The sequence below is a fragment of the Bufo bufo genome, chromosome 7, assembly GCF_905171765.1.
Source record: "Bufo bufo chromosome 7, aBufBuf1.1, whole genome shotgun sequence".
NCBI classification, from domain to species: Eukaryota; Metazoa; Chordata; class Amphibia; order Anura; family Bufonidae; genus Bufo; species Bufo bufo.
In genome coordinates this window covers 9,170,253-9,183,403 of record NC_053395.1, presented here as the reverse complement: position 1 = coordinate 9,183,403, position 13,151 = coordinate 9,170,253, and the positions used below count along the sequence as shown (strand labels likewise).

The 13,151-nt window shown below is 43.7% G+C and overlaps 1 protein-coding gene across 2 annotated transcripts in view; it reads right to left on the bottom strand.

Annotated features, from left to right (window-relative positions):
• Positions 1 to 518: 518 nt before the first annotated feature.
• LOC121007928 (nuclear factor 7, brain-like) overlaps positions 519 to 13,151 on the bottom strand; it is a 35,495-nt gene continuing 22,862 nt past the window's right edge. Inside the window, exon 8 of one of the 2 annotated variants that reach the window (XM_040440195.1) lies at positions 519 to 1,750. In XM_040440195.1, coding sequence (XP_040296129.1) covers positions 1,158 to 1,750 — 593 coding nt within the window. In that variant the 3' untranslated portion in view covers positions 519 to 1,157. The remainder of the gene's footprint in view (positions 1,751 to 13,151) is intronic. The other variant, XM_040440193.1, reaches the window with a different exon arrangement.

Here is a 13,151-nt window from a genome sequence, read left to right as displayed (position 1 = left end):
CATGCATTACCTTCGTGTTGGAGCCGTTGTAATTCCAAAAGGTAGAGTCTGGAATTGAAAGTGTTTCAGGGCCACCTTTATGTATAATGCTATTCTTAAATATCTTTGATATGGCAGATGGATAGGTATGTGAAAGTAGGTGTCTTTCAGATCTACAGAGGCCATATATACCGACCCCCCCCCCCCCCCCCTTGTAAAAGATTTACCGCTGATTTTAAAGACTTCATTTTTATTCTCATGTATTTTATGACTTTGTTTAGCCTTATTAAGATTATCAAACAGAATTTTCAGTAGTTTTCTTAGAACCAAAATGACCATGGAATAATATCCGGTTTCTTTTTGATCTTAAGGTGGGACCCGCACCTATAAGACAATGGGGGCATATCCTAGCGATATGCCCCATTGTCTATGATGAGACAACCCCTTTAATGAAGGCGCGATCAGAGTGGAAGTGCCAATGCTAAATGCATTGGGCAAACCAACTATATAGGCTACTTTCACACTTGTATTAACATTTTCCGGTATTCAGATCCGTCATAGGATCTCAATACCGGAGAAAAACGCTTCCGTTTTGTCCCCATTCATTGTCTATGCTGTGGGACTGGACTAAGAGGCAGAACCTCTGCAATAAAAAAAAAAGGCATATTTTGGCCATAATGTAAGGAGAACCTTGTCCAGTAAAACAGATAATACTTAACCACATCAGCTAGAATGCTGAGCCACTGCAGACGGGCATGTCCTGCTGAGTATGTCACTCGTCTTATAGTAATCTTAGTATGGTGGCCATTACATTGTAACCTGGGACCATAAGGCTAAGAAAACACTAGTAATTGGTTTTGAAGCACAAACGGTCATCCTGGCACAGGTGACGAGGTGTACAGAACATGCAGTATTGTACTATACTGTAGAGAGGTGCTACTACACCGCCAATCAGTGCAAGAGGACAAGGTGTTTTACCACTGAAATGCCCACGCTGATTGGCTGGATCTTCACATTGTCTGTGGCACTGTATGTTGAAAATGGATTCAAGTTACAGTGGCCCAAAAACACCACTGTGTGTTGAAAATATTGCATCTTGAGGCCACTGTAACTTGAGGGACCACTAAACCAGAACAGAACAAGGTCCTTTCACTCTGCCACAGGATCCAGACATAAGCCTACTTCGAGCTCTGACCTAACAGGAGAACGAGGGCTTGTTCAACAGCATTTTGCAGTCCTGATAGAAATATGTCCAAGCCGTTATCGTTTAGCAGAACGCCATCCTCCAGCATTAGCTCCCTGTTGTCACCTTCTAACTGACGGTGACGGATCACTACACCCCCATTCGATCTAACATGCCTGGACACTCGCATATTAAGTTGGCGCCGTGCCCTTTCTACAGATGGCTGGTTGCGTGCTCCATTCCACCACGCCCGGGGGATCACTTCCGACCACACTACTATTAAGTCTGTGAAAAAAGAGGTAAAGCGGTCAAAATCTAAGCGTATCATTGAAATGAGCTCCGCTAGTGGTACTAAGCATAAGTCGTTGCCACCAGCGTGGATAACCAACACCGTGGGTGCCTGATTCCGTGTGCTTACAGAAACCACCTCAGAAAGAACTTCAAACCACTTGAGACCTTGAATACCTCTCCAGGCCAAGTCTGCATTAGTAAATCCCAGGTTGAGACCACATGGGCTATCTGACGCCCGCTGAGCTGCACAATGAATATACGAGTCCCCAATCAGCCAAACAGTAGGCCTCTGAACATCTGAAAGAAAGGGAGTAAGAGAAAGAACAAATGTTAACAACTGAGGACAAACAACTTCGGAAGCAAATGATGTAAACCGAAAAGAGAGGTGTAAGCTGCTAATGCCGCAACGCACGCTATTACTGCACAGGATCTCTCCCCTGAAATAGGAAGTCATGTCTATAGTTCATGCCATCTAGATAGTATCAGAGAGCTCCCAGTACAAAGTTTTCAGTTATCCCTTCTGGTTGGTTCTTAGTTACCTTTTCGATACTCAGCAAACTGAAACTCATACATAAACTGGACTTGCAACTATTTAGCTCGCTCCGTACAGTATTGAAACAAAGTTTCATGCGAATCAACTTCGGATGTTTCATCCGAAGTCGATTCACTCATCCCTATTCGTAACATTGCTGAGGTAGTCCAACATGCTTAGTTCCATCCTCCAACTGCCACCAGAAGCATCTACTGTTAGCAGCTGTGACAGTTATAGCAAGAGAAGAGCAGCAAAATGCCCCCCCCCCCCCCCCCCCCCCCCCCGAGCTGCCAACCTGAAGAAACTCTAGACGACCAGTTGGGGCAATAAATGGGGAGATCTCTGGATCCATATGAGCTACAGGGCTGGATCCAGCTATGTTGGAAAGAGATTGTCATGCACTGCAAGTCTGATTTTCATTTTCTACATTAATCATGGGATCACGCCTTTAGGGACCTCTTTTCTGTCCTTAACCCCTTCCCGACCGTCATACGGCTATATACGTCAGCGGTCAGGATTTCAAAGATGGCGCCCGCTCCTGCGATGTGCTGGCGCATTGCCATCCATGAAGAGGAAACTAGGCCTGTGTTGTTCATGCACAATGATTGGATTAATGATGTTCTTCAAGTAGTATGGGCTTGTCACTGGACCATTTACAAAGTGTAGGACAGTTCTGTATTGTTCTGTTGGCAGCCATCATTTCTGCTCAGCATGAATCGAGTTTCATCAGTGAACAGCACTGAGGCCCACTGGTCCCTTGTCCAGCATAGATGCTCCCTGGCTAGCGGTCATTAATGTGGCCAAAGGACGTCCACTTCTCTGCCTTTCTATGACTCTTCCAGTCTCTTTGTATCTCTGATATAACCTGCTGATGACACTCAGACACTGTAAGCTCAGGGGCCACTTCCATCTGAGAACACCCTGTTTGAAGCCTCGCAATGGCGAGGTACTGTTCATCAATTGTTAGGTGTAGTCTTGGTCTCATGATGTCAAAATGTGAACAGCGTGATGAGGAGGACTGTTGAAATACCAGTTCTAATTGAACCAGGAAATTTATTGGGCGATTCATGGATCAAACACTTGTTATGAATCTTGCCATTAAGCTCCTTGTTAGAGAACAGCAAGTTGTGCAACAAGTACTAAAACATTGAACAGTTGAACATGTGCATTCAGTGTAATGTATGTCTGTTGTTGAATGACATATACAAACCTTTAGAGTCCTGCAAGAGAACTACATCTTTATGCGATAAACCAGAAGGGCTGGAATGTTACGCAGACACTAAGGGCTCACTCACACGAGCGGATGCCGGGGCTTGGCTCTCTTTCACGCAGATTACCCGCACGGCATCTGCTCGTGTGAAAGAGCCCTAACTCACCTAGAAGCATGGCATTGAAACATGCTAACAAAGAGGAACACTTGAGTAACTTACTTATAACTGGATCAACATACAGACAAGGCAACATTAAACAAAGAGCTTTTTTCTTTTTGAAACCTTTTTCAAGTCTGTCCAAAACCTTTGTCACATCTCTGATATGTATACTTTAACGCAAGAACTACACCGGTCAATTGTTTTTGAATAACGGACGCAGAAATGCTGCAATAAAGAACTTCGGGAAACCAATGTGAACTGATGTCAAGACTGAGATGGGGGAGCAGCATGAGGTGCACACTGCAACCATTCATCCCATGCCTTAGGGTCCATTCACACGTCCGTAAGTGTTTTGCGAATCCACAAAACACGGACACCTGCAATGTGCGATCCGCAATTTGCGGACCGCACATCGCAGACACTATAATAGAAAATGCCTTTTCTGGTCTGCAATTACGGACAAGAATAGGACATGTTCTATTTTTTTCAGGAACGGAATTGCGGATCCCGAAAAAACGGAATGCGGATTCGCATCTGTTCCAGCCCCATTGAAAGTGAATGGGTCCGCAAATTGTGGAATGAATGCAGACCCAAATTACGGACGTGTGAATGGACCCTTACTGTGACAATTCCATGTCATCGCTGAAGCAGAATTCTGTAACAAGGCTGTTGGGTGTTCACTGGCAAGTCCCGCAGTAGAGCAGGGCAGGGGCAATCTTCCAGATCCACCAGGGGATTTGGACCTCTCATATTACGCCAATAAAAGAAGACAAAGGGGGTCATTTTTTAAGACCGGCACTTAAAGAGGACCTTTCACTTTCAAAAACTAACTATATCAGTGGGCAGAGCGGCGCCCAGGGGTCCCCCTGCACTTACTAGTATGTCTGGGCGCGGCTCCGGTGTGTGCAGCTCCCTCTGTTGTACGGGGCAAAGTTTTTGTATTAGGGTTGTCCCTTGCTGCAGCGCTGGCCAATCGTAGCGCACAGCTCATAGCCTGGGACTCCCAGGGAGCTGCAGACACCGGAGCCTATACCGGGCGAACGGAGCGGCGCCCAGACATACTAGTAAGTGCAGGGGGACCCCTGGGCGTCGCTCTGCCCACTGATATAGTTAGTTTTTAAACTAGTGAAAGGTCCTCTTTAATATCCCCTATAGCTTGCGGTCTTTACATAACTTAAGCGATCCAACGCCCCTTCTAAGTATAAGCTTACTTGCGGTCTTATATTTAGACTATTTTCTACGCCAAAACCAGGCGTAGAAAATGGTAAATGAGATGGGCCCTCCGACCCATAACCTTCCATGCCACGCCCACTTTTTTGATCTGGCGTGAGCGGGGAAAAGTTGCAGATTGCAGCCCAAAGGACCTTTGCGCCGCAATCTTCTCCACAAATACACCTAATATAGGCAGATTTCTTGTTAGTAAATGACCCTCAAAGAGTCAGCGAAAGCCTTCCTTTCTCATAGTGCATGTTATATTCTGAAAACCATATGCATTCATATGTGAAGGACTGCCAAATCTTGAGATTGTCTTTTAAAGTTCAATGCTCAATGAAGTGTTTTTTTTTTTTTTTTTTCACCATTGAAATCACCATAGGCAGTCAATGAAGGAGAACCTGACCCATTGATTGTATCTTGCCAGTTAATGCCAACTGGCCAAGCCGGACTAAAGTTCATGTAATGTTATCATGCAAAACAAAATAGAGTGACTGCCAGCTGGTCAGAGATTACACAGTTTATCAGCCGGTAGGAGGAGGCGCAAGGTAGATTCTGTGCCAGATTTTGCTAATAACGATAAACGAGAACGTGCTCTAGGGACTAGCCAAACCGCCCTATCGAGAGAAAACATACAAGCGACTCCTCTTGGACACGGTCATAGCTGAGCAGAAAGACAGAGGATAAATAGGCCAGACATTCTTTTTCTGCAACAGAAATAGCCTACAGTTAGGGAAAGAAAAGCTGTAAAAACTAAGGCAGTCTGAGAAGAATGTTGGACACAGAATCTAAAAGTACAACCTTTAAGATTAACCTAAACTTTTACTTGCAGCAATCCATACTAGTACTACTTCTCGCACAAATAAATTTGAAAAGGTGACAGAAGATGTTGGTTTGCAGCAAGAGAATCTTCAGGTCTTTTGTGTACAAGTGAGGAAAGCTGAGGATCAGATTTCTCAGAAGACACTCATGCTCCAGTCCCAAAGAGCAGATGACTTGGAGAATAGATGCCCAAGTGGTTGGAATGACAGAATCCCTTTTTTTTGGGGAGAAGTTGTTAAAGCCAAATTTCCTATTCTGTTTGTTACTGTCCAGACCAGCACCTCCAAAACCCATGATGGCTTGCTTTATCAGTAGCAAAGTTTGCGATGCAGCTCAGCAAGCCACTCTGCGTATTCCAGAACTTACGTATAATGGAGCTACTATTTCAATGTTACCTGATTTTAAGCTGCAGTTAAAAAAAAAACAAAAAAAAAAAACAATGTATCATTTGTTAACATATGGCGGCGACTAACAATCCAATACACTGATACCTCAAGGTACAATGACCTCAGGATACAATACAGTCCTGATCAAAAGTTTAAGACCACTTGAAAAATGGCAAAAAATCCTATTTATCATGGCTGGATCTTACCAAGGTTCCAAGTAGAGCTTCAACATGCAACAAGAAGAAATAGGAGGGAGACAAAACATTTTTTGAGCATTTAATTTAATGAAAACAACAAATAAACCGAAAACAGCTGTTTATCAGCTGATCAAAAGTTTAGGACCACTGCAGGAAAAAGCCCCCCTGACCATTATGGCGCCCCCTCTACTGTGGCACGTAGAAAACATCTCAGGTGGGATCTGCTTGTCATGCCAGTAACGTTGGAAACCATCAGGACCATCAAGGTTACATTTTTTTCTCATCAGAGAATAAAACTTTCTTCCACCTTTGAATGCCCCATGTTTGGTGCTCTCTCGCAAAGTCCAAACGAGCAGTTCTGTGGCGTTCAAGGAGACAAGGTCTTTGAAGACGTTTTTTGTTTTTGAAGCCCTTCAGTCTCAGATGCCGTCTGATGGTTATGGGGCTGCAGTCAGCACCAGTAAGGGCCTTAGTTTGGGTCGAGGATCGTCCAGTGTCTTGACGGACAGCCAATTGGATCCTCCAGCTCAGTGCTTATGAAATTTTTTGGGGTCTTCCACTTGACTTTTTTGTTCCATAACCCTCAGGATCATTTAAGAAATTCCAAATGCCTGTCTTACTGCGTCCCACCTCAGCAGCGATGGAGCGCTGTGAGAGACCCTGCTTATGCAGTTCTACAACGCAACAATGTTAAAAAAGAGAGAGTTTCTTTGCCATCACAACGTGTGACTACCTGACAGAACATGACAATGAATCCACATCTTTGCACAGATATGGCCTTTTAAAAGGCATGTGGTCCTAAAATTTGGATCAGCTGAAAAACAGCCTGTTTCAGTTTATTCGTTATTTTCAATTAATTGAATACTCAAAAAATGTTTTGTCTCACTCTCATTTCTTCTTGTTGCATGTTGAAGCTCTGCTTGGAACCTTGTTAAGATCCAACAAGGTTAATTTTTTCAAGAGGTCTTAAACTTTTGATCAAGACTGTATTTCCAACATACAATGGTCTTTTCTGAACCATCGTAAGTTGAAAACGGACTCAACATACAGATGAAACTTGAAAAATTTGAATATCGTGCAAAGTAATGCAACTTAAAAGGTGAAACTAACAGTCCTGATCAAAAGTTTAAGACCACTTGAAAAATGTCAAAAAATCATATTTTACATTGTTGGATCTTAACAAGGTTCCAAGTAGAGCTTCAACATGCAACAAGAAGAAATGGGAGCATTCAATTAATTGAAAATAACGATTAAAATGAAACAGGCTATTTTTCAGCTGATCTAAAGTTTAGGACCACATGCCTTTAAAAGGCCAAATCTGTGCAAAGATGTGGATTCATTGTCATTTTCTGTCAGGTAGTCACACGTTGTGATGGCAAAGGCAAAAAAACTCTCCCTTTCTGAACGTGGTCGGGTTGTTGAACTGCATAAGCAGGGTCTCTCACAGCGCGCCATCGCTGCTGAGGTGGGACGCAGTAAGACAGTCATTGGGAATTTCTTAAATGATCCTGAGGGTTATGGAACAAAAAAGTCAAGTGGAAGACCCCAACAAATTTCACCAGCACTGAGCCGGAGGATCCAATTGGCTGTCCGTCAAGACACTGGACAATCCTCAACCCAAATTAAGGCCCTTACTGGTGCTGACTGCAGCCCCATAACCATCAGACGGTATCTGAGACTGAAGGGCTTCAAAAACAAAAAACGTCTTCAAAGACATTGTCTCCTTGAACACCACAGAACTGCTCGTTTGGACTTTGCAAGAGAGCACCAAACATAGGACATTCAAAAGGTGGAAGAAAGTATTATTCTCTGATGAGAAAAAATGTAACCTTGATGGTCCTGATGGTTTCCACCGTTACCGGCATGACAAGCAGATCCCACCTGAGGTTTTCTACGCGCCACAGTGGAGGGGGCGCCATAATGGTCTGGGGGGCTTTTTCCTTCAGTGGAACAATGGAGCTTCAGCAAGTGCAGGGGCGTCAAACGGCCGCTGGCTATGTCCAGATGTTGCAGAGAGCATTCCTCATGACTGAGGGCCCTCGTCTGTGTGGTGACAGGACAACGCTACAGTACACAATGCCCGCAGGACAAGGGACTTCTTCCAGGAGAATAACATCACTCTTTTGGCCCATCCTGCGTGTTCCCCTGATCTAAATCCAATTGAGAACCTTTGGGAATTGATGGCAAGGGAAGTTTACAAAAATGGACAACAGTTCCAGACAGTAGATGGTCTTCGTGCGGCCGTCTTCACCACTGGGAGAAATGTTCCAGATCACCTCATGGAAACGCTTGCATCAAGCATGCCGAAACAATAACGGCGGAGCTACTCATTACTGAGGTCATGTTTGGAGGTTGGATTTCTGTTTTGGGGGGGGGTTTAGTTTTTTTTTGGAGGTGTGGTCCTAAACTTTTGATCAGCTGATAAACAGCCTGTTTCGGTTTATTCATTGTTTTCATTAAATTGAATGCTCAAAAAATGTTTTGTCTCCCTCCCATCTCTTCTTGTTGCATGTTGAAGCTCTACTTGGAACCTTGTTAAGATCCAGTCATGCTAAATAGGATTTTTGCCATTTTTCAAGTGGTGTTAAACTTTTGATCAGGACTGTATGAGAGAGACTCATTACATGCAAAGCGAGATATTTCAAGCCTTTGTTTGTTATAATTTGGATGATTATGGCTTACAGCTTATGAAACCCCAAAGTCACAATCTCAGGTCCCCTTTGCTCAGGGGTTATGGATTAATTAGCTGACTAGAGTGCGACACTGAGCCTAGAATATTGAACCTTTTCATAATGTTCTAATTTTAAGCTGCATTAATGCAATTCCTTTTAATTTGCATTACTGAAAGACTTTTGCACGATATTCAAATTTTTCAAGTTTCACCTGTACAATGTCTCAGACTCAGATCCAACCAGTCACCATGGCCATTTCTCTGGTAAAATAGTTGTATTAGTTGTTAGTTAGCAGCTATTTCTGACTGTTATATGTAAGGACTTGTTTTATATGTCTTAGTTATCTGCTTATTTTTCTTAAAACTTAATTTTCTTTTATCTTGGATGAAGTTTTGGAACCGATTACTCAAGGTACAATGGTTTCAACATACAATGGTCGTCCTGGAACCAATTAATATATTAATATCCTGCTCGTCTATGGGTGATCTGCAATCATAAGACTCATCTTCTTCTCCTAAAGAAGCTGACGACTGGCTGAATACTCTTCCACTTTCTCAGAGATGTTGAACTGGCTGATTTTGTTCCTGCTTCACTCCGGTTATCTGAACTTTGACTGCACCCGCTTTCTCCAGCAGAAAACTATATTATACCATGAGCCGCTGATAGCCTATTATTTATTTTACTCCAGGTCAAATACTTTATTTTATATGGGCTCATAAATGTTCATTTGTCCTGGTCATTTACAAAGTCTGTGTCCCACTGGCTCCATCTTCATAGGGTGCACACACTTCCTCCATTTCCTCTGGTGCACTTTTCCCGAGATTACTGACCAGGAATTTGGTCCATTTTGGCTAATACTTCTTAGGTACCTTGGCTAGAGCAGGCATAAACCTGCTATAACTTACATAAAAAACTAGCATAAGTTATAGTAAATCCAGCGTGCGGCTCCAACCCTCTAGACCTGCCCCTTTTCTCATCACTTTAGAAAATTGGCAAGAAACTCAAAGTTGCAAATATAGTGTATGTCATCATTTTCAACTTTTTAACGCCACAATAGTGGCATAAATAGCTCAATAAATGCCCCTCATTACATTTGCAAGAAACCCATCTACAGGTGAAACTCGAAAGATTAGAATATTGTGCAAAGTTCATTTATTTCAGTAATGTTACTTAAAATGTGAAACATGCGAGATAGACTCTTTACATGCAAAGCGAGATATTTCAAGCCTTTATTTGGTATAAATTGGATGATTATGGCTTACAGCTTATAAAACCCCAAAGTCACAATTTTGAGGTACCCTTTTCTCAGGGGATATGGATTAATTAACTGACTAGAGTGTGACACTTTGAGCCAAGAATATTGAAACTTTTCACAAAATTCTAATTCCTTTTAATTTGTATTACTGAAAAAAAATGGACTTTTGCACGATATTCTAATTTTTCGAGAGTTCCCCTGTAGTTCTAGCCAAAAGTCTCAGCTAGGAAAAAAAAAAAACGCTTTGTCCAATGGTCTGGTCACTCTACCCACACCTTATATTCTTAGGGGTTTCCTTATTAGCTAATTGATGATTACAATGGGAGCCAGACCAGATGCTTACAGATCCCGAGGCCTGGATTGTCTTTTTGCAGGCTTGGGTTGAGGATTACCCAGATATTCTATTCGGTATCTACATGCCCCCCTACACACCAACTTGAATATATTGTATCGAGCTGTTCAATTTTTGAATGCCACCTTAATGCTAAATAATTCACACTATAGGTTCCATGCTATCCCGATCACATGCTCTTTAACCCTGGCCTAACTAGTCCATTAACATTATTGTGTCACTCCTTATCAAGTCCTGCACAGCTGTGATCTCTATTGCCTCTCACTAGAGCGGTGTCAGATCACTCTTCTCTGCTAGTGGACCATATCGTTTCCAACACTTCCGACTCAAGCCATTGTTGGAGCATGCATTCATTTTTGGCTAAAACTCCTGCTATCTCCAGATCATATACCAGACCAATTTTAATTTTTTTTTTTTTAGCATCCAATGTATCATCCTCTGATCTTATCCTTCTGTGGGAAACCTTTAAGGCTACTTTCACACTGCCGTTTCTGGGTCCGCCTGTGAGATCCGTTTCAAGGCTCTCACAAGCGGCCCCAAACGGATCAGTTTAGCCCCAATGCATTCTAAATGGATAAGGATCCATCCAGAATGCATCAGTTTGGCTCCGTTCCGCTCTGGAGGCGGACACCAAAAAGGTGTATCTTAGAGGTTTTCCTAAATCTTCTATTTCTATGTGAAGAAAGAATCTTTGAGACGGGTGGAGGAGGCGGCGGCTGCTGCTGCATGCTCATCTTCACAAGCCGCTTTTATTGCAGATCCTACAGACGAGACTAGAAGTCGTTGGTTGCAATTGGGTAGGCAATATCTTCTTTTGCAACAAAAGGCCTGCAGATCTCCATTTGCCAGAGGTTTTAGGAGGTAATCAATCTAGTAGTCTACTGGCACATCTAGTTCCCTGGCTATCCTTTGAATTTACTCATCTTGGGGGGGGGGGGGGGGGGGGATTGCCGACTGATAATTTAGGTATCAGAACTAGGTTTTCCCAGTTTGATGACGACCTTTATTGTACTAGATCTTTACACACCACTCAAAAACTACTGAACGGTCTTTTGAATGTACAATTTCCTACCTTAAAAGGGAACCTGTCACCAAAAAATCGCCTATTAAGCTGTTAAGAGTACCTTATAGTGTTACATAGTTGTGTCCTATAGCACTTTTTCGTCCTTTTCCTGCATTTATCGTCACTGAGAAATCGATGTTTTAATCAGCCGCTGCCCCGTGTTTCAAGTCAGGCTTGAAGTCAAAGGGGCAGAGGCCTAGGCGTCTCCAATCCTGCTTTTCCGGCCTCTCACCGCCTTGATTGACACGCCGCATCTCAGTGCCGGGACCGCGCTCTCAGCCCGCATGCGCAGTAATGGGCTGCTGTAGCACGATCCCGGCTCGTACACTCAGCCGGCTTCAGTCTCACTACTGCGCATGCGCCCGCCAGCCTTACATACTCGCGCCCGGCATCTTCTCTTCCTGTGCATACAGAGCGCGAGTATGTAAGGCTGGCGGGCGCATGCGCAGTAGTGAGACTGAAGCCGGCTGAGTGTACGAGCCGGGATCGCGCTACAGCAGCCCATTACTGCGCATGCGGGCTGAGAGCGCGGTCCCGGCACTGAGATGCGGCGTGTCAATCAAGGCGGTGAGAGGCCGGAAAAGCAGGTTTGGAGACGCCTAGGCCTCTGCCCCTTTGACTTCAAGCCTGACTTGAAACACGGGGCAGCGGCTGATTAAAACATCGATTTCTCAGTGACGATAAATGCAGGAAAAGGACGAAAAAGTGCTATAGGACACAACTATGTAACACTATAAGGTACTCTTAACAGCTTAATAGGCGATTTTTTGGTGACAGGTTCCCTTTAAGTCCTACTTTTTTTTTTTTTTTTTTTTTTTTTTTTTTAAGGAGGAGCTTTTGGTGGCACTTAATGCAACTGGTAGTATTTTATTAATGGTGTGCTCCTGCCACTACGGAGCCTATTCTTGTGTACGGATTCCACAGTTCTACAGCATACATGGATTACTTGTACAGATTCTGTTAACAGTGAAAAGCGCTACAGCCAAGCCCAAACATCAGGGGCCTTGTTTTGACATTTGTAATAGTATAGAAGCAAATTGTATGACAGTTTAGTGACACCTTAAAGAGGACCTTTCACCGATTATGACAATGTGAACTAAGTATACAGACATGTAGAGCGGCGCCCGGGGATCTCACTGCACTTACTATTATCCCCGGGCGCCGCTCCGTTCTCCCGTTATGCCCTCCGGTATCTCCGCTCACTAAGTTATAGTAGGCGGAGATTCCAGTCACTAAGTTATAGTAGGCGGAGTCTGCCCTTGTTCTGCTCTAGCGTTGGCCAATCGCAGCGCAGAGCTCACAGCCTGGGAGGTTATTTTCTCCCAGGCTGTGAGCTCTGCAATGCGATTGGCCAGCGCTACAGCAGAACAAGGGCAGACTCCGCCTACCATAACTTAGTGACCAAAGATACCGGAGGGCATAGCGGGAGAACGGAGCGGCGCCCGGGGATAATAGTAAGTGCAGTGAGATCCCCGGGAGCCGCTCTCCATGTCTGTATAGTTAGTTCACATTGTCATAATCTGTGAAAGGTCCTCTTTAAGTAGCAGGGGCACCAGTCTAACCATAGAGATATATTTTAGGAATTTCCCTGGCAGTCTGCCAGACTGAGGAGGGTACAAAAGTAATTACCTGTGCAGCAACATGGGCAACGTTTCTATGAAAAATAAAAATGTTTTTGAAATCAAAGACTCTTCCGATACAGTGGATGTGCGCGGTACAGTGTTTTTCCTGTATAGAGTATACATGTGTCTTCTATCCACTCCCTTCTCAGATATTGCTGACAAGCTAAGATTTAGGGGGAGGATATCTTTTAGAAGTCTCTTCATATACACCATTA